This window comes from Pseudorasbora parva, chromosome 21 (genome assembly GCF_024679245.1).
Source record: "Pseudorasbora parva isolate DD20220531a chromosome 21, ASM2467924v1, whole genome shotgun sequence".
In the NCBI taxonomy this organism is placed as follows: Eukaryota; Metazoa; Chordata; class Actinopteri; order Cypriniformes; family Gobionidae; genus Pseudorasbora; species Pseudorasbora parva.
Genome location: NC_090192.1, coordinates 20033374 through 20055748, shown reverse-complemented (window position 1 = coordinate 20055748; position 22375 = coordinate 20033374). Strand labels below are relative to the sequence as shown.

Below are 22375 nucleotides of genomic sequence, written 5' to 3'. Positions count from 1 at the left end.
GTAACTTTATATGAAGCTCTGTGGACATTAGACTCCTGCTATTCTCCACTTCCTGTCATCGCAAAGTGATGAATGTATGAAATCAAATCCTGTGGTGCTGCTAGTATGCGAGATTTATGTGATGTGTTTGTGATTTGAAATGCAATAAAATCAATATTGCACCTGCTAAAATATTTCTATGACGTGCAAATTATGTTTTTAATCCGTATGTGTTTGTTTTAACCAATGAACATAAAGCTAAAACGAAAATATAAAAATAATACATATTAAATAATATAAATAACACTAAAACAGCAGTGAGCACAGTGTAGCTTTTACGTTGGCTGCTTTGGTAACTTAATTTACTTTTGTAATTCATTTTTAATAGTCTTTAATATTCTCACTTGACTTTGGTATGTGTGTGTGTGTGTGTGTGTGTGTGTGTGTGTGTGTGTGTGTGTGTGTGTGTGTACTGTGTATAATTAGTAGACTATGTGGGCTATATTTGAAAACACACTCATTAATGTATTTAAGAAATGTTTGCATGCTGTATTAATATAATCTATATTACATATAAATTAATATTGTATTTATAAATATAACAATTGTTTCTTAAATTATATATATATATATATATATATATATATATATATATATATATATATATATATATATATATATATATATAATTTATTTATTTATGTGTTGATTGTCTGTATTATTCTATATTTTTACTTTTTCTTCCTTTTTCTTATTTTTCCCTTTTTCCATTGTTGCACTTTGAGATTCTTTGAAATAAATGTGCGTTATAAATAAAAATCAATTATTATTATATATATACATAATAATTATACCAAGTAAGCACATATATCCACAAACTTGGATGCGATATTTCACGATTAATCGATTTGACAGCACTAATTAATATCTATACACATCTATAGACAGCTAGGATTGATTGACAACTTTTTAGTGTACAATATATAAACGTTTTATTGATTCTCTACATGTATGATTAATGGACCGTTCGTAAAAAATTAATCTTAAAGTTAGCCATTAACCCTCTTTGAGGAAGTTGAGCACAAGCGCTAAGCTGAAGTAAACGAAACATTTATCCCGTGCCAGCCCACCTTGTTACTTTCTTTTGATGAACACATGGAAGTCATTGCTCATGTATCCAGCATAACACATGAAAAGGATCAAGCATCTGGGTTTGCTTTTTAATTGGAGTTTGATATTTTCCAGAGTATTTAGTCATGGCTCAAAGTATGCTGTCTCAGCAGAATCAGGTTCAGATCCCTGACATTAAAGCCACTTGAGACTGATTAAATGTCGGCCACTGTGAAGGAGAAGCTATTGTGGTTGAATGGGGAACTAGAGCTCGAGGGCACACCTTCCTTAAGGAAAACCAAGAGTGTGGTAACTTCCTTACTAGAACAATGCTTATTGCAACAGATATGAAACAAGAAGTTGTTTAGTTATTAAAGTCACTCTGTGACCAATTGTTATTTAATCAGTAACATGTTGGTTCAAATGAAAGTCAGAAATCATAATTGCATTGTTTTTAATGGTGTTGGTTGTTGAACAGTGTTCCTGACATTTTTACACTGGTAGTTCTGTGAAATTGAATCCATTTATAGGGCTGCAGTCGTTCGATTATATTAGTAATTATCCAGGTATTCCGTTCGCAAAAACCCACCCTCTTTAGTTACTGTTGCTATGTCCGACAAGCCGTGATCTCACAACACGCACAACTTAACACATTTAGTGCATTCATATATATATATATATATATATATATATATATATATATATATATATATATATATATATATATATATATATATATATATATATATATATATATATATATATATATATATATATACATATATTTCAGATTAAATACACACCTACAAACTAGTAAAGTACACCCTACAACCTATAAATAAAAATTATAATAGTAGTAATATAAATAATAATGCCTAAACATTGCATTTATGTTGTGCAACTTAACTTTAAAGTTTCAGCTTCAGCCCAGGCATAAGCCTTTAGTGTCTTCTTTGTGGCTTTTGTAAGAAAGCAAAACATATTGGAAAGGAAGGAAACTTGGAACAAGAGTAGAGATGGGCACACTAGAGATGCACGGATCAACTGTTAACATCACAAAATCTGCTGTTAAAAACAAACCACCGCACATGATTTAGATATCCACACCCATATTAACAAATTACATAAATACCCCAATTTAACATATTAAATTATTAAAATTCTTAGTGTTAAGTGCGATGCTATCGTAACAGGTTGCTTTCATAAAGCTTCTTTTGGCAAAATTTACATTTCTTAAATAACCTAAACCAGGGTCGACAACCTATACAGCACACGGAGGAGTAACCGCTGGAACGTGTGCAAAAGTGAGAGATGTGTTTGTGTTTAATTCAGATAAAGTACATCGCACATACATACAGATCTACATTTTGAGCTAATAATTCATCGTAGTAGCACAGCTTGTTTTATTGAGTTAGAAATGAAAATAAAAACTAGCTGAAATAAAATAAGTTTGAGTTTTTTATTTATTTTTTTTATTTCAGTTTTTATTTAGTTTATTTCAAGTAATGAAAATCTGTACTTGTGTTTTGGTTAACAATAATCCTGGTGTTTGCTAGTAAACTACTACACCACTTTTGTCATGATAATTGCCTTTGATAACTTTACTGAATCGATTTTGACATTCAGTAGTATAGTTTGATGTGTATGTGGTTTGACTTTGATGGTTGTATGGGGAACGGTTTAGCCATGAGCTTTAACAGTGAGAATTGCCAGAAACAGCAGACCACAGAAGCAGCACAGCCCCTAGCTCTGTTCTTATGTAAGATATACACATTGTTATTTTAACTGTCCTTAGAGTGGAGAGATGGATTTGTATCTCATAGATCACTGTACCGCATATTTAATGTGGTGTAAGCCAGATGTGGACTGTTTGGATGTTTTTCTTTGATGCAGTCGATGCATGTTCAGCTTTGTTTAATGGCCTGGGTATGGTAGATGATATGCTTTTGAACAGTGCCATAAACAAAAAGTTGTTATTATTACTGATAGAATATACTGATTTTTATTTTATTTTAATATACCAAAACATATGGTTTTCTTAGCAACAACAAGTGTAGAGGTACATTTTGCAATGGCAAATTCACAGTTCACGGTCGGCTTGTTGCTTTGTGTTGCGTCACCATTGCTTGTGGCGGTGGATATGCCACAGACTGAGCCAATTATTTACAAATATTCATATGTGTTCAAATATTCATATATAGAATATAAACTACATATAAAACTCACTGATTTTGACAGTGAAATAGATTATATATTAGAGATTATCATGATAGAATAAATTGTCCAAATTATTGTAAATGAGGGACAAGTTACAAAAACATCTATATTCTTTACCAAGTCATCAAGAGTATCAAGAGTGTTTCTAGGGCTAGGGAATATAATGAATATATTCACAATAATTTCACTATAATTACCATTAAGCATCATTGTTAATATCGATGTGCAAACATTTTAAATCTGTTTGATAACATTAAGGGCTATTCGGTCAAAAGGAATGTTCTTCCAAAAAAAGTTTTGAGATTGCAATTGGAGGGAAAAATACTATTTGTGACTGAATATTAGTTTGCAAATGTTTTTTTAGCTGTAACACCCAGACCTAAGTACAATACAGATTTATTGTACTTTTTATTTTATTTTAAATATTGAAGCCACTTTCAGTCTTTTGATACTGTACTTGATACAGTCTTTGATCTGTTACTACAGTAAAGTAATTCATCTAAATTTGTTTCATTGAAAAATTAAGTTAAAATACATAAAATAGAAACATTTCCTGCTCTGTTAAAAATTTTACAAGTGTTTTTTCTTAATCTTTTTTTGCATACATTTTCAAATACATGCTTAAACTTTTCAATGTAAGTTTACATTTGACCCTGCCCTATGTGACTGCTAATCATTCAATTGTGTGAGTGTGTGTGTGAGAGAGAGAGAGAGAGAGAGAGAGAGAGAGAGAGAGAGAGAGAGAGAGAGAGAGAGAGAGAGAGAGAGAGAGAGCGCTCCAGCAGCTTGAGTTTATTTGTGTGGGAGGCTGCTGTATCCTAGCAACAGTAACTATCAAGGACTAATAGCAGACTTCATTGCATGTACACTTATACAGTGTGCTGAATGTTGGAACACTGCCCTTCAAAAAATAATCAATTTGTGCATCAATTTATCAACCAAAAGATGTCAGTGGTGTGACTGTGAGTGTAAGAAATTCAAAATTTATGAGGATGATTTGATGACATTTGCTGGTGTGTTATGTAAGAAGAAGAAGACACTGAGGCATGGCCTGGTTGTATTGTATCTGCACACTTTTGTGTGCAAGTGTTTGTTTGGGGTGCGTTGCTTTCAGGTTGGTTAGGGATTTTAACAGTTAACAATGTATAACAAAGTATAGACAGCTGAGATTGACAGCTTCTCTGTGCGAATTCGTCACTAAGGCACCAACAGACTTTTTTTCGGGAACTTCGGGATGAGATTTAACTGTTTATCTCTCAAAAAGTTGCTGATTAGGTGGGAGTGTGGGTGAGACCTTGATATCGTTGCTCCACTTCGCACTCACTACTGCACAGATTTGACACCCAAGATGTCAGCACAATATTTGAACACTGACGGCTGAAAGGTGGATGAAACGATTACCGGTTTCAATGTACTGTTATATAGTTTAAAATGTATTATCATTAAATCCGCATTTGATTATCATGATTTTAAAAAGTTGTGCTAAATCCTATCAGTCTGGTGCAGGCGCAGCACGCATTGTTGCTTTTTGAATGAGAAGAAATGCTGGATGGCAGTGACAGTGCCGGGAGATTTTTCAGCCTTCTAAAAGACCAAATCTGAGGTGTGGTCATATTTTGGCTTTTACAAAAGTCCTGAGGGAAACTTAATCGAAGCTGGTCACCCTGTCTGCAGAACATGTAAAAAGAAAGTCGCTGCAATAGGAGGAAACGCTTCAAATCTGTGAACGCAAGTGGACCTCAATACTAAAACTACGTCTGGGAAATAATAACGTGAAACTTGAGCCCAGTGGCGGCGTTTCACGAAAACCTACACTGAAAAAAAAGTGTGTTGGATTTACATGATTTAATTGTGTACATCGGTCTCACATGAATCAATTAAATTAAACAAACATAATTTGTTCATGTAACTTCAACATCATGGAATTAATGCATTTTAAGTCACCCAATGTAGTAGTTTCAAAGTGAATTTTATATTGCTCCTTGACATGATTCAGGCAATCAAAATCGTATATTCATTATTCCACTTCAGTTTCATATATTTTAATGTTACACAACTGAATTATAATACTGCACTAGCTAGTTGACAAACTTTTAGTTAGCAATAACACACATTAGCATCTTAAATGCTAAGCATTACGCTTTTTCAGCAAAGCAGTTATGGCTGTATCAGTCTACTCTACAGCATAAGCAAATGCTCCACTGTCCTCCACAATGTAATTTAAATTGTTCTAATAATTCCAACCAAATTTAATATTAACCCCATATAGCCTCTCCCTTTCTTATCTTGCTCAAAAATACATAAAAGCACACTTTTACATATAAAATAACAACATTTACTCTCTATTGATTTAGCCATATTGCAAAGAATGCTGGGAACTAGCAAGCCCCGCCCAGTTTCAGTTAAGCAGTTAATGCAACACATCATTCATGTAACACAACCCAAATGGATTAAGTTTGACTTCAGTTTGATTTATAATTTGATTATATTTAAGTGAATTGAAACAATCAAATTAAGTTAGGACAAAATGTATTGCAATTGTGTTGCTTTAGCTCATTTTAATTAAGCAATTTGAACAAGCAGGAAAATTAAAAAAATTTCAGTGTATTGCATGAGTCATCTAAACAAAATGTGGACAAAAATCCACTTAAAAGAACTTAACAACAATAAAAATAAAAATAAAATGAATTCGAGTACTGAAATAGCCCTATAAGCCTCCACTGTGTTCTAACCACGTTAGAAAAATGATCTTTTCCATGTTAATCAGAGTTTTTTTGTACTAACCAGTAAGCCGCAACGACGATTTATGACGATTGTATTTCATAAAAAGTTTTTATTTCTGCAGCGTTGTGGCTGGAACAACATACAAAGTATGATTATGTGCTTTATGTAATGTAAAAAGAATTTAAAGTGAGTTTGAATATAATTTTTGTGACCTTTTAAATACGTAACCTTACTGAAAGCAACAATAGATAATTCACCTCAGATCTTAAAAATAAGTTAAATGAAACAACTAATGTTCAAACTGTCAAACTTAAGATGAGCAAACAATTGCATTCTATGATTAAAAAAAAGTGTTTCAGTCACTTAGTATTAATAATGCTAAAATGGTGTAAGGTTTAGTAATTTGATACATTTATTTTTTTCCGAATGCAGTCAGTGAGCTTGTAGAGAGAGCCCACCCACACGCTCTTCTGATTGGCTGTAATTTTTGATTGATTGATCCCAAGTCGAGTCTGGTTTGCCACTGGAAACCGTGTCACATCGCACCTGGTTAGGACACGCTGTTTGGCTCAGGGTGTTTATATTTGCTGTTCAAAAATGCAATATAACTAACGAACGGCATCATGAGCCGTTTATTTCCCCTGCTTGTCTGAATGCCAGGGTATGGCAACTGCCATACTCTGCCATATGTAAACGCCGCCCTGGCTTGAGCCAAAGATGAACAAACAAGTTCAGACAAGACTAGGGGTTAGGGCTATGCGATATTGAAGAAAAATGCAATATGCTATACTTAGTTAAATAATGAGATATTTGATATGCGATACGATATTGCAATTTAAATTACATAAATTTAAAAAAAAAAAAGAAGTAAAACTGGGAATGATACCATTTATCTGTTTCTATGCAGACACGAAACTGAACTGAAGGGATCACGCGCTTTCAGAGAGGCGACTTTCGGTGTGTGTGTGGCGACTTTCGGTGTTCGGTGTGTGTGTGTGTGTGTGTGTGTGTGTGTGTGTGTGTGTGTGTGTGTGTGTGTGTGTGTGTGTGTGTGTGTGTGTGTGTGTGTGTGTGTGTGTGTGTCTGTTTGTGTCAGACAGTGCGAGACTGCAAGTTGTTGTTTTTCACAAGTTATTGCGTTTAAATAACTCTTTTTAACATCAAGCAAGTCACATTAAAAGTTGTGTGCCCAGTCTATTCTCTGCTATATGTGTTTACCTAAAACGTACACTTTTCACAATGTTGAAGTAGCCCATTAAAATCATTCAGATACTGCGTGCCATTGCGATATGCATATTGCAATACATTTGCGAAATTGCGATAATTTCGGTATATTGCGCAGCCCTAACTAGGGTGACATTTAAGTAAGGGATAATGTACACCCAGCCGGTTGTCATCGCAGAATAAACCCCGACAGAGTGATCAGGACCCCGACGCGAAGTGGAGTGGTCTTGCATCACTCTGAAGGGGTTTATTCTGCGATAACAACCGGCTGGGTGTACATTACATTATCGCGTGTCGGGGGCCTGATCAGGGGGCGTTTATTTTGCGATAACAACCAGCTGGGTGTACATCATCCCTTACTTTTACATCATGTCCTACACTTTACTTTCTCATTCATGCACGTTTCTTTATCACACTAACATGTTACTCTAACTTTAGCTTACGTCACTTTTGTGATTATTCTACGTTTAAATGGCAAAATATGTAGGAATGAAAAAAATGTGACTGAGGATTTGTCATTGTAGGACAGTGATTGCAGAATTGTAAGTACTGATTAGTAAGTATGCTAACATTCTCTTTACTCTAAGGTTATATCAGGCCATGCAGTTTTCTTCAAATTCTACCCACGTACAAACATGCTTTTGAATCTTTATTAGTTCAGTGACCACATGTCCCACAATGTTTTACTCAATACATTTTTGTGTAAATGGCCTGAGTCATTGATAACCCAGTACAAACAGCTGGCATTCCTATTTAAAAATACCTGCTATTCCTTTTGATGCTATTCCATTTTGTTGTTGTTGTTTTTTTATTCAGGTTGAATTTGGAAAACCGCAGAAAAATATAAGAATAAGTACAGGTTGTGGATGGATTTTTTGGTTTTATTTATTTATTTTTTACAGATGGCAGCTAGAAAACCAAATCTCTCATAAGCAAAATAGAGTTTAAATGAACTGTATGTAAGAAATGTATTTCAATTAATCATAAAATGGCCCTGATATGTCACTGGACATTAAGAAATCATGTTCATTTCAAATACTTATACAGGTCCTTCTCAAAAAATTAGCATATTGTGATAAAGTTCATTATTTTCCATAATGTAATGATACAAATTAAACTTTCATATATTTTAGATTCATTGCACACCAACTGAAATATTTCAGGTCTTTTATTGTTTTAATACTGATGATTTTGGCATACAGCTCATGAAAACCCAAAATTACTCTTAGCATATTTGCAAAATTAGCATATTTCATCCGACGAATAAAAGAAAAGTTTTTTTTAATACAAAAAAAGTCAACCTTCAAATAATTATGTTGAGTTATGCACTCAATACTTGGTCGGGAATCCTTTTGCACAAATGACTGCTTCAGTGCGGCGTGATGGAGGCGATCAGCCTGTGGCACTGCTGAGGTGTTATGGAGGCCCAGGATGCTTCGATAGCGGCCTTAAGCTCATCCAGAGTGTTGGGTCTTGCGTCTCTCAACTTTCTCTTCACAATATCCCACAGATTCTCTATGGGGTTCAGGTCAGGAGAGTTGGCAGGCCAATTGAGCACAGTAATACCATGGTCAGTAAACCATTTACCAGTGGTTTTGGCACTGTGAGCAGGTGCCAGGTCGTGCTGAAAAACCAAATCTTCATCTCCATAAAGCTTTTCAGCAGATGGAAGCATGAAGTGCTCCAAAATCTCCTGATAGCTAGCTGCATTGACCCTGCCCTTGATAAAACACAGTGGACCAACACCAGCAGCTGACATGGCACCCCAGACCATCGCTGACTGTGGGTACTTGACACTGGACTTCAGGCATTTTGGCATTTCCTTCTCCCCAGTCTTCCTCCAGACTCTAACACCTTGATTTCCGAATGACATGCAAAATTAGCTTTCATCCGAAAAAAGAACTTGGGACCACTGAGCAACAGTCCAGTGCTGCTTCTCTGTATCCCAAAAGTGGCTTGACCTGGGGAATGCGGCACCTGTAGCCCATTTCCTGCACACGCCTGTGCACGGTGGCTCTGGATGTTTCTACTCCAGACTCAGTCCACTGCTTCCGCAGGTCCCCCAAGGTCTGGAATCGGTCCTTCTCCACAATCTTCCTCAGGGTCCGGTCACCTCTTCTCGTTGAGCAGCGTTTTTTGCCACTGAGGTGTCTTGATACAGCACTCTGTGAACAGCCTATTAGTTCAGAAATTTCTTTCTGTGTCTTACCCTCTCGCTTGAGGGTGTCAATGATGGCCTTCTGGACAGCAGTCAGGTCGGCAGTCTTACCCATGATTGCGGTTTTGAGTAATGAACCAGGCTGGGAGTTTTTAAAAGCCTCAGGAATCTTTTGCAGGTGTTTAGAGTTAATTAGTTGATTCAGATGATTAGGTTAATAGCTTGTTTAGAGAACCTTTTCATGATATGCTAATTTTTTGAGATTTTGGGTTTTCATGAGCTGTATGCCAAAATCATCAGTATTAAAACAATAAAATACCTGAAATATTTCAGTTGGTATGCAATTAATCTAAAATGTATGAAAGTATAATTTTTATCATTACATTATGGAAAATAATGAACTTTATCACAATATGCTAATTTTTTGAGAAGGACCTGTACATCACTGACAACAGTAGTCTGGCTAGGATATTGTCATTTAAAAGTAGTTGTTGCAGCCCTCAACTGATGTTAATGTTTTGGCCTGATGCTCCGCCCTCCACCTATCTACCAATCACAAAGTCAGTAGTGTTTCGGCATCCGGGGGGAGAGGGGATACACCGCTCTGCGGTCATTTGAAAGTGATTGCAGTACAAGTTTTAGCCACAATCTTACATACACTTCCTTTAACCATCGGCGTAGATTACGCGTGGGACGTGTCCCCCTCTCTTTGAATAAAATGTATTTTTGTCCCCCGCACTTTTACTGGGTCTCACCGATCCTAGTCGACCCGCTCTGAGCGGGATTCGAACCAGCGTTACCTGCGCGAGCGCGGGCAAGTTAACAGGGACGCTAAAAACAGCTTTCTTTAATCTCGGTTGATAGCGCGCTTCTTGAGGTCACGGGCAAGTGTATTTACATAGAAACCAATGTGAATACATCAAGATTTAAATTCAGAGACAAAAAATAATTATGCATGACCTGTCATTTTATTCGAATCTAAATATGAGGAGGGCGCTCTCACAGAAAGTCCAAAAGTGGATTCGTAGAAGTAATACCCTGTCACGCTGGAGCTGCAGCTGAAGGAAAACAATCGTTATGAGTAATGAATGAAACGTGACGACGACAATCAGACGATTGCGACAATATATGCTTTATGTGTGTTTTTCAAGTCATCTCAATGCAGGCTATTTATTGACAATAAAGTAGGCTGAATAATGCAGCTTTTAATGTTTAGTATCTTCTGCTCACCAAGGCTGCATTTATGTAATCAAAAATAGTTAAAACAGTAATATTTTGAAATATTACAAATTAAAACAGCTTTTTTCCTTCGTGAATATATAGTAATTTGTTCCTGTGATCAAAGCTGAATTTATCATCATTACTCCAGTCTTCAGTGTCACATGATCCTTCACTAATCATTCTCAGATGAGGATCTGATGATCATGAAACATTTATGATTATTATCTGTGTTGAAAACAGTTGTGCTGCTTAAAAATGTTGTGGAAACCATGATAGCCTACATGTTATTTTTCAGGTTTCTTTAATGAATAGAAAGTTCAATGGACAGCATTTATTTGCATTCATTAAATGAATTATATTTTGTAATATTAAAAATATCACTTGTGATCAATTAAATGCATGTCTGATCAACAAAAGTATTTCTCTCTTTTTTAATTTTACCACAAATGTTTAGATGGTTTCCACAAAAATTAAGCAGCACTATGAGCAGCACAACTGATAATAATCATAAATGTTTCTTGATCATCAGATCCTCATATGAGAATGATTAGTGAATAGTAGAATATATATATTTTTTTACATTGCATAAAATCTATGGAGTCTTAAAGCACAAGTGTTTGTATTATATAAACCAATCATAAAATTGGCATAAAAAATAGGAGAATAATATTATAGATATTAATTAGTGGTTATTGTTCAGCAGTGTATTTGATATCTTGCTCAATTAAAAGCAAGAGATGCGATAAATTATATTGGTCAAAAAAAAAAAAAAATGCTATTACGACATTTCTGTCCCCCTCACTTCTGAAAAGATGGCTACGCCCCTGCCTTTAACCACACAAAATCTGTCAAATTCCCCTTGTGTGGATATTTCTAAATTTTATGTTTGATATCAGTTGCTGAATGAATCTACCAGTGAAATTCAGTTTGTTAAATTAGCAGCAGAAATATTTGCTTCTCTATTCCCATGTGACAGGAGGTTTTGAATGTCGGGTGTTTAATGGGAATGAATGATTGTGGTTTGTGCAGATGTGGTCTCAGTGTACTCTGGCATTTTACAGCACCATGGTGAGCGCTGTGTTTATATTTTTATTGGTTTCACATCTAAACCACTGGGATGATGTAAAATTGAAGTAATGATAGGCTAGCAAACACAACGTCTATTCATTCACCGTCTGTGGAGAAGCTCTTTTTTATTATTTGTTAGCTCTTTGATAGATGTGCAACTGCACATGCCATAGATTCAACACATCCTCTGTGTTTTTGGTTGTTTCGTATGGCTAAAGTGATATTACAGACCCTACCACATCCTTGACCTATTACATCATTCCCAAAAGTGTTCTAATACACAGCCTGCACCAAGTTCCTTTCTTAAATCTTTGCTGTTCACGTTTTTCTTTACCTGAATACTGACTTTGACTTTTGCAGAAACTGAAGTGAGGAGTTTCCTGCGACCGCATCTGCTGATCCCCAGCTAGATCCTTGACTCCTCACTGAGGAGACATGGAAGGCCAGGGGGATGCTGGGATTGGGGGTTTGTTGGCACCCAGCCCACAAAGTGAGGCTGTAACCCATGAGATGGGCGAACTGACCCTGCACCCCAGCCAGAGGCTGCCCCCCCTCAACGAACGCAAAAATGGTAAGTCACTTACTGCAAGGGAGGACAAAAAATATGGTCTTTTAAATTAATTAGAGATGCACAATATATCATTAAGATATTTGGTTATTGAATAAATATCTGATATTGAATATTTCATTGTGTGCTCATATTCACCATTCGATTGCCATCATGAGCACTTGTATACATTTTTTAAACTTTTCTTTAATCTTTATTTTAAAGTGATTTAGTTTCCATTTACATTTACATTTAATCATTTAGCAGACGCTTTTATCCAAAGCGACTTACAAAAAAGGGGAGAGTAATAGAAGCAACGGAACAGACAAGGCCAAAAACCTGTAAGAGCTGTAAGAAATCTCAATTAATTAGCACAATACACAACAATTTTTTTTTTTTTTTTTTAAAGACAGACATCTACAACAAAAACTCACGTACGCAAAGTGCCGAACACTGGATTTTGATAGCTATGATAGCTACAACCCATTAGGACTAAGGCTGTTGCCCCAGCTGTTGTCGTTAATGCAGATTCAGTGGCCCAATGGGTTGGTTTTGTATTCTAGCTAAACGCGCAGCAATAGCCATCTACAACAAAAACTCACGTACGCAATATACAGAACACTGGATTCTGATAGTTATGATAACTATGTAACATACCCGCCTGAAGGCACAAATCCGGATGAGAGACGTAGATATGATCCAGGAGTGTGCGCTTTTGGTCGTTGCTGTGGTGATCAGTAAGTGCTATTCTGTATTGGTCAAGTGCAAATGGAAAAGATGTGTCTTAAGATGTTTTTTAAGAATGGCTACAGACTCGGCAGCACGAATTGAGATCGGCAGGTCATTCCACCAGGTAGGAACAGTCCAGGAAAATGTCCGTGAGAGCGATTTCATGCCTCTTTGGGATGGAACCACGAGGCGCCGCTCGCTCGCAGAACGCAAGCTTCTGGAGGGTGTGTAAGTCTGAGCAAGTGAATTTAGGTATATTGGTGCAGAGCCAGAGGTTGTTTTGTAGGCGACAACTAGTGCCTTGAATTTGATGCGAGCAGCCATTGGCAACCAGTGCAGTTTGATGAAGAGAGGCGTAACATGCGCTCTCTTCGGCTCATTAAAGACCACTCTCGCCGCTGCATTCTGGATCAGCTGCAAGGGTTTGATAGTGCATGCTGGAAGCCCAGCCAGAAGAGCATTACAATAGTCCAGTCTGGAGAGAACAAGAGCTTGAACCAGGAGTTGTGCAGCCTGTTCTGATAGGAAGGGTCTAATCTTTCTAATGTTGTATAAAGCAAATCTGCAGGACCGGGCTGTTGCAGTATCACTTATACTGCACTGCAGTGTTGCAGTTTCCTTATACAATGTTAAATTGCACTTACTTAAATAAGTACTGAGTTATATTAATTAACTACATGCACTTTCTATACAGTTACAGTTAGGGTTTGTTTTAGGTTTAGTTACTTGTAACTATGCATAATTTACTGTTATTACTATAGTAAGTACATGTAGTAACGTGTAACTACATCATCTTAAAATAAAGTGTTACCTTTAATTGTATTTTATACACAGAAGTTTGGGGTCAGTTAGATTTTTTTTTATGTCTTGGAAATAAGTCAATTTGATCAAAGATATTTCAATTCAAAATATCGGTTTTATAGTTTAGATTTTTAACATATTTCAGAAATCATTACAATATGCTCAAGAAAAAGCTATTTTTATTACAGTTGAACATTTTTTCCAGGGTTCTTTAATGAATAGAAAGGTCAAAAGAACTGCGATTATGTATTTGGGGATATTCTTTGTAACATTATAAACCACTTAACTGTTTTTAAACCACTTAACTGAACATTTTTGATCAATTTACCACATCTTTGAAAAATAAAAAAAAACATCAAACATTTAAACTAGTGTATATTTATCCAAAAAAGTTTCGCATTTTAATATCAGCTTGTTGTGTTTGTCGACCAACAAATTCAGATATTTAGATGTCCCAACTGGCTAAATGTTCATCATTTGTCTTTTTTTTGTGCCCATTTTTGGTCAGTTTATTGTGTGACTTAAAAGTTGTCCATGTTCTGAAATGGTATTCATTGTCCGGTTGTAATCATTGCCTGCATTTGATTTTGGCACTATGAATTGGCTTGCCTAGTTTAATTCACGCCACATCCTGATTAGTTTTCCCTCTATTTCCAGGTGATTAGCTAACGTTTTATTTTTGTACCTGTTGAAAAAGAGAAGCCAATTTTTCCATTCAGTCACCCTCAGTCCTCAGCGCGCAGGAGCAGCTTCCAAAATCCTGACATTTCTTTGCCTCTTAGTTTGGGTGCAGACATTTGATTGACATGTGAAAGGTCACAGGACGGCACTGTGTGCATGCGGTGGCTCGCGGCTCTGTGTGGGCTGCTCCTCTAGGTCTCTAGCTATGCTGAGGTCACGCCGTCACAGCGAGTGGAAATGTAAACGACTTTGGCAGAGCATGGCCCGTGTCAGTTACTCATCCTCTGGCTGTCTGTCAAACAAGATGTTTACTATGTTGAGGAACAGGAGGGTTAATCCAGCTGAGAGCTTCTTCTTTTTTTTGCGGCTTTTAAATTATCTATTTGTCCTTACAGAGAAAGTTAATTGTATGTCTCTAAAACAAAAACAAAAAAGAGATGTGTACTTTTTAATGATTTTATGAACTTTTAGTGGCAGGGAGGGGTTAAAGTTTGTGTGGTCTTTCTGCTCCCTCCTTTCTGTCTGCTGGTGGAGCAGAGATGTTGTTTCTTCTGAGGTAGCCCCAGTTTCGCTGGAGCTACTAACAGTGAATGGAGAGTCCTGAAGAACGAGGTCCTTGCGCTTTTTTCACAAAGTTTTGGTGCTGTCAGGAGCCCGCACTGAGATACTCTGAGCGTACGGCAGGACGGCCAGACGGCATGGCCTGTTTAGGACTGGAGACTCACAGCACCTGCAGAGGAAACATCATATCAGGTTCTGCGGCTTGCTGCTCGACTCTGAGAGGTGGATATCATCCTGCCGCTGAGGGCATATTGGTTTAGTTTTTTTTTAAATAGCTTTCATTGGCTTCCTGATGCTTTGTTTATTAAACTTAGGTCTTATGGAAATTTGCATGATAACGTTAGAAAAAAGAAAGCTAGAATTGATTGGCTGTTAATGAGAGAGTTATGTGCGTTTCTCTGCGGATAATCGAGGTTAAGAATGTTCACAACAGGAGATTGTTCTAGATAATGGCATCTTCATCTGAGAATTAGACTCAGCATAGATCGGCACGATAGGGATGTATAAAGCTACTTATTTTTAAAACGACTAGTTGACTAATAGGTCTTAAGGAAGTCCTGTATAATTTGGCTGGTTTAAGGTTTACCTGAGCCTGATTGGATGCATTTAGTAATGGCTGTTTACACAGGATGTATTGGAACAGAATGCAGGAGTCTTGAGATGAATCATTTTTCACTTGACACTGGTGGAATACTTAAAACACAGCATTAGATGTGATGCGACAACCAGTGAATTGTACCATGCAAACTAACAGGTAAAAGAACAGTACACTGATTAAACAAACACACTAATAATATCAATATCAGGATTATTATTTTTATTATATTACACTACCTGTCAATTTTGGGGTTGGTAAGATTTGTTTTATGAAGTCTCTTACCTAGGCATTTATTTGACCAAATAGGCTACCAGTTAAAGCTATATATTTTAAAATGTTGTTTATTCCTGTGTTGTCATTCTAATATGCTGATTTAGTGTCCAATAGGTATTTCTTATTATTTTTCTTTAAAGGGGTGGTTCCGTGTTTTTCCCCAGGATTGGTTGTGTTTATGGGGCGCAGTATAACATGTCTTAATACTTCTTCTTTTTTTTAAACATATTTTTCTTATATTTGACCTTTATTCCACACCGCTGTCTCCACTGTCATTTGAACGGCTCGTTTGCTTCCTGCTTCTATGAAGGCCATCCCTCTGAAAAACACAATGGCCTTAGATTGGTTAGATAGCCAAATGTAGTTTCATGTATTTTTATTGGCTGAAGTGCCAAGCACAGGTTGTCCGGAAATGCAGCGCCCCTTCCCATTACGGGCAGAAGTCACATCTGGGGCAGTGTTTATGTGAATATCAAGGGTTTATGATGTCACCAACCCGGGAAGAAGCTTGTTTTAGTCGAAACCAGCCAAGCAACTTTTTTTGTAGGCAATAAACTGCCATAACTTTAAAAGACAATATCTCCGTTTGCATTAAACTTTGCGCGCTGTAACTTTGCAGATACTGTTTATGCTCAAGCAGCAACATTACAACTAACTAAAGTTAAAAAAAGTGAAATCGCATTCACCCCTTTAATGAAAACTGTTGTGCTGCTTAATATTTTGTTGAAACCATGACACATTTGTTTTTCAGGATTTTTTTATTTAATATAAAGTATAAAGTAAAGAACAGTGTTTATTTGAAATCGAAATCTTTTTTTAAACTTTTGATCAACTTATGGTGTTCTTACTGAATAAAATTTTGGGGGGTAGGTTCTTTCTGACTCCAAACTTTAGAACGGTAGTGTATATAACTATTACTACATAGTAATATTATAAAATTAATTTATATATAACTAGTATTATATAGTATTCTTTTCATCACAGCTCTTGAGTCACTTTGGTTGCCATGTTTGAACAGACTCCGACTGTCAAAACTCAAAAATCTTTGAAGGGATCTGAAACTCAAGACACTCTTTCAGATGCCTTCAAAAAAATGTATATCACCGAGATGATGTAAGATGTTTTGCTCATCATGTGGAATAACCCAATGTAAAAAAGCTGCAGTGTTATGTTGTGCAGTCAAGGAGACCTAAACAATTTTTTTCTTTTGTGCCTTGACTACTACAGGAATGCAGAATACCCCATTATTATTATTTTGAATGTAACATACTTTTTCAGTCATACAATGTATTTATAACTTAATACAGCCATTGTTCATACAGTTCCCTTTGGTGTCGCAAGTGGTGTGGAAATTACAGCTTTAAGTGCCTCGATTCATAGTGAAAACGATAGTTTACCAAGTATGTGTCCTCAGCACCCTTTGGGGTTTCGTTTGCTCGACCTCAGCTGACCTTGTTACCAGTTAACTGACTCATAGTGGGTGAAAAACAATATTTTTCAGTCAGACTTAACCTATCTGTTCCTGCATTTTGACCTGTAGAACATCGTTTTTTCCGTTTATGCATTTGACACTGGCAGACTTAAAGTAAATATATCAGTATTCATAATGTATGTGCATGATTTCACTAGTGCCATATTGAGCTACAAAAACTGAACATTAACATCAACAAAAAATCGCTTAATCTTTGATTAAAATTATATAATTCTATTGGCATGTGTGACATGCAGCTGTGTTGCACGTCTTACATTTATAAATTCCCAGCTAATGGTGCTCATGATTCTTGATAAATGTCAAACGTTATCATGTTGCTTTTCTGACCAATTTGAGCTGTTTTTATAATCAGCCAAGTAAATCCGGGAAGCTCTGCCAAGAAGGCAACAAAAATGTCTTGAGAATTTTCCCAGGAAGTCTTCCAAACAGCACCCTTCAAAAAGGGTCACTCAAGAGCCAGTTCTTGTTGTAGCAGGAAGAACATCTAGGGTTCTTGTGTTTTTTTTGTTTTTTGTTTTTTTTGAATGGTTGCTCTTATATAATGCTTGAGAGGAAATGTGTTTGATTTCGGTTGTGCTAAAGGTTAGATTTCCCTTTGTTGTCTATGTTGGTGTGTAGGCGTGTTAATCAGGTGGAAAAGTCCCATTCTGTTTGTAGTGTTGACAAGCCTGTTCTAGAGGTTGGGTCAAGAACATAACGCTGCTTCTGCTTTTCTCCAACAGTTCTCCAGCTGAGGCTACAGCAGAGACGCACCCGCGAGCAGCTCGTTGATCAGGGCATCATGCCACGTGAGTACAGCCCCTGCCATCTAACACTGCTGCATATACCAGCATAGAAGAGAGAAGATGATTCATGTTTACCCTTTTAGGAAAACTACTAATATTAAACATCACTTGTTTAGCTAAATATATAAAAGTTAAAAGGTTTTATGTCCTGAAATGCCATTTTGCACCCATTTTTCCTTTAGAATCAGAAAAAATGATCACTAAATAAATTTTGTTTTGGCCTGATTGCGTTCAAAATGACATCACACCAGTTTGTTCTTCGATTTCGCTTCAAGTATATAAGCCTTAAAGGTGTAGTGTGTAGTATTTTTGAGGATCTATTGACAGATTCAGTGGTGTATAAAGAACTTACATAATGAACTGTTTTTATTACCTCAGAATGAGCCATTCCCAACTCCATACACCACGGGTCCCCTTATAGTGAAGTCACCATTTTTCGCTGTCATGTTTCTACAGGAGCCCTTAATGGACAAACTGCTCTACAGAGCGCTAGCTACTCTCTGCTGTCTCAGACAACAAAATTTTTGTCCTCTGTCCGCCACCGTAGCTTCTATATGCATCGAAAGGGGGTTGCAATTCACAACCTCAATGCTAGATGCTAATTAAAAATTACGCACTACACATTTAAAGCTACACTGTGTGATATTTTCCCTCATCTAGCGGTGTAAAGGTATATGACCATCCAGTGAATATTAGTTTCTGTTCCTCTCAATTCCGATTTCGTTTTAACTCCTACGGTGGCTGATTTAGTCCAAGATTAACATGGCAATCCCCCTCTTCACATTTGACACGCTGCCATCGAGTGTTAAAACGCGAAAGGCGAAGCTTGAATTTACGGGTATGTCCCTCTTTGGCTAATGTACTTTCAAGACGGAGGGGCAACATGGCGACCGGCTTTCAAACCCCTTATTCGTATGTATTTTCAATGGCATATTATAAACTTACGAGAATACTTTATTACTTGAAAGAAGTAAATATACATTAAAGGGATAGTTCACTTTAAAATGAAAATTCTGTCATCCTTTATTCACCTGTTAAAATTGTTTCAAACCTGTATGAATTTCTTTCTTCAGTTGAACACAAGAGAAGATTTTTTGAAGAATGTCAGTAAGCAAACAGTTAACTGGAGCCATTGACTTCCATAATATTTTTTTTTCCTACCATGGAAGTCAATGGCTCCAGATAACTGTTTGCTTACTGACATTCTTCAAAAAATCTTCTCTTGTGTTCAACTGAAGAAAGAAATTCATACAGGTTTGAAACAACTTGAGGGTGAGTAAAGGATGACAGAATTTTCATTTTAAAGCGAACTGTCCCTTTAATGAGCACATATATTTTTGAAAGAACTAAGTGTTTTTAGCTAAGAATAAACTAAAAAAAAGTTACAGTGTAGCTTTAAATGCAATTACTTTTGAACTTTCTGTTCATTACAGTCCAATGTATCATGGTTTCCGTGTAGCAACACAACTGTGTTCAACATTGATAGAAATTTTACTTCAGATTCCATTCAGTTTATTAGAATGATTTTAAAATAGCTAAAAAAAAGAAAGTAGTTATTTTAAATAAAACAAATTTTCATAATATTACTATTGTAGCCTGTAAGACTTTTAAAATGAAATATTACAGATCCCATACTTTACAGTGGTAGTGTAAAATCCCTGCCCACATTACGTTATTATTACATATGTTGTTTTGTGATGTATTATCTTTCAGAGTGTCCCTAAGTCGACTGTCCCTACCAAAAAAGAACCATGCTTTAAGTCGTGTGAACAAGCCTTCCTGCTTTTTTGTGTGTTTTTGTACCACATCTGCTTTTGAATCAGTTGTTTATTCTCACGCATCATCGTAGTTCAGATGACTGACCAATGCACATAGTATTCTTTCAAACGCTCACCTCAACTCTTTCTGTTATTGCTCATAACCACTTTTCCGTTCGACCGAGCCACCGAGCAGAAGTGTGTGAAATCTCTCACACTCACACTGAACATGCTTTTTTTCTTCTTCCTTTGGCCATCTCCGAGCTGATTGATGGGATTACACTGCATGCTGTCTCATAACTCAGTGTAATATCAGGCATAGATTCTGCCGGGATTAAGAGATAGCTGTCTGGTCCTGAAGGGCACACAGTAGTCTGCGTGCTAATCTCTGTGTGGGCCCTCCATCTCCTCTCTGAGTAATATCTGAGACAAGGCGCTACAACAATGAGAAAGACTGGAGGAGATGAAAGAGCTGTGTGTGTTTGAAGTGTGTGGGCGATACCTTGTGTCCTCATGAGACTTATTCTCTTCTTGTGTGTGCATCTGTGTGATTTTACAGCCCTGAAGAGCCCTGCAGCGTTTCACGAACAGATCCGCAGTCTTGAGAGAGCCAGGGTAAGAGCAGGGCACCAAGCCCCAGTCCTCCTCTACTTTCCTCAGCCATCTGGGTTCTCTGATCCTCCATGAAAGCTCTTCAGGGGTCCCCAGCTCTCAGTAATGGGGCACATGTGAATCTCTCAGTTGATTTAGTAGCTTAAGCCTTCTGAATATGTGTTTGTTTTTCGCAAAGCACAGAGGAGATTATTATAATGGCTACTTTATGATCCCTGAATTACAGAGGGTTTTCGTTTTCTGAAACTCTGTGTCCTTTCTCTCTGTAGACCGAAAATTTCCTAAAGCACAAAATACGCAGCCGCCCAGAACGGGCCGAGTTGGTCCGCATGCACATCTTACAAGGTAATCCTCCATTCATGAGACATGTAATGGCTGCTAATCTGCATTCTGGGAACATTTTTGGTGAATCTACTCTTTTTTTTTGAACGTAGCTCTGGCAACAGTACAGATTTTCTGATTCAATTCTGAATCCAAAACTATTGATTCAGTTTGATTTGATTTGAGTCATTTCTGATTCATTTGGGTTGATTTCAGTTATATGTCCATTACAGCATGTTATGCACATATTTTACTTAAATGTAAATAAATTCTCTCTCTAATGCTTATATTTGAAACCTTATATTTTTACATATTTAAAATATTTATTAATAAAGAACCAGTCTGTAATTGTAATATGTTTTCGAAAAAAAATAAGATTTTTATTGTATCAGATTCAATACAGACTGCAAACTCTTTTTCATAACTGTGGTAAAATATTTATTTTGCCATGGTGCTGAAGATCAGTCAGTAGTTGGGAGGGTGCCAAAACTAATACAGGTGTAAAGCCTAATCTTGGTACAATATGAAAATATGATTTTCCCAAACTCTGCAGTTAAGTTTGTTCAGCATAAAGTAGTGATGTATTCAGGGCATCGCCAGTGTTCTGAATACTAATTCCATGAAAGAAATAAGAATTATTGCGATTGATTTGCCTGTTGTGTGATTGTTGTGGTAGTTGAGGACAAGTGTGGGCTTGTGTGATTGCCCTGATTGTCACTGTTTTTTGGTGGTTTGGCAGAGACTGTGGCGGAGCCTTCTCTGCAGGCCACCCAGCTGAAACTGAAGAGAGCTCGATTGGCTGATGACTTAAATGAAAAGCTCGCTCAACGCCCCGGCCCCATGGAGCTGGTGGAGAAGAACATCCTACCTGTGGACTCCAGCGTCAAGGAGGCCATCATTGGTGAAAATGCACACTATGATTAAGGAGTTTATTTGGGGTCAAATTGCATGTGTATGAATTTTGATGCATTGTTATTTGTGTTCATTGGGCAGATGGGCAGATGCAGTACCCCAGAACTCTAGAGGAACAATTAGATGAGGACAGCGGAGATGCGTTTTCACCCGAGCAGCCAGGCAGTCAGGAGTCCCAGGGTTCTGCGGCCTCACCTGGGGAGGTACGGACCATTGAGGAGTCCTCACCGGTGCCCAATAACTTTTTACAGGTAGTTCTCCCTCCTTCTTTTGACTTCAGGGATAGAACACTGGGAGCTCATGGTGCCAAAATACAGAATTATTTGTTGTTTTCACAGCACTTTCCTGCAGTCACCACCACTTCCACAGATTTCTTCAAGCCTTTTTCCATCCATGAGCAATCAATTAGCCCTCCAGCACCCATTCCACAGCTAGTCACCATGACCCCTGTGAAGTCTGGGCCCACTCTTGTAAAGGTCAGTAAAGAACGTCTCGGTTACGTATGTAACCCTCGTTCCCTGAAGGAAGGGAACAGAGACGTTACGTCAGTACCGACGAAATAAGGGTTAGAAACCCCCATTTCGTCAGTACTGACGTAACGTCGT

General features: G+C 37.1%; 1 protein-coding gene across 1 annotated transcript in view; it reads left to right on the top strand.

The window, feature by feature from the left end:
• mrtfba (myocardin related transcription factor Ba) overlaps positions 1 to 22375 on the top strand; it is a 37791-nt gene that overhangs the window by 704 nt on the left and 14712 nt on the right. The window contains exons 2-8 of the mRNA XM_067429739.1: positions 12062 to 12272; positions 18106 to 18171; positions 20485 to 20540; positions 20807 to 20882; positions 21598 to 21759; positions 21852 to 22021; positions 22109 to 22246. Of these exons, the coding sequence (XP_067285840.1) occupies positions 12137 to 12272; positions 18106 to 18171; positions 20485 to 20540; positions 20807 to 20882; positions 21598 to 21759; positions 21852 to 22021; positions 22109 to 22246 (804 nt within the window). The 5' untranslated portion in view covers positions 12062 to 12136. The remainder of the gene's footprint in view (positions 1 to 12061; positions 12273 to 18105; positions 18172 to 20484; positions 20541 to 20806; positions 20883 to 21597; positions 21760 to 21851; positions 22022 to 22108; positions 22247 to 22375) is intronic.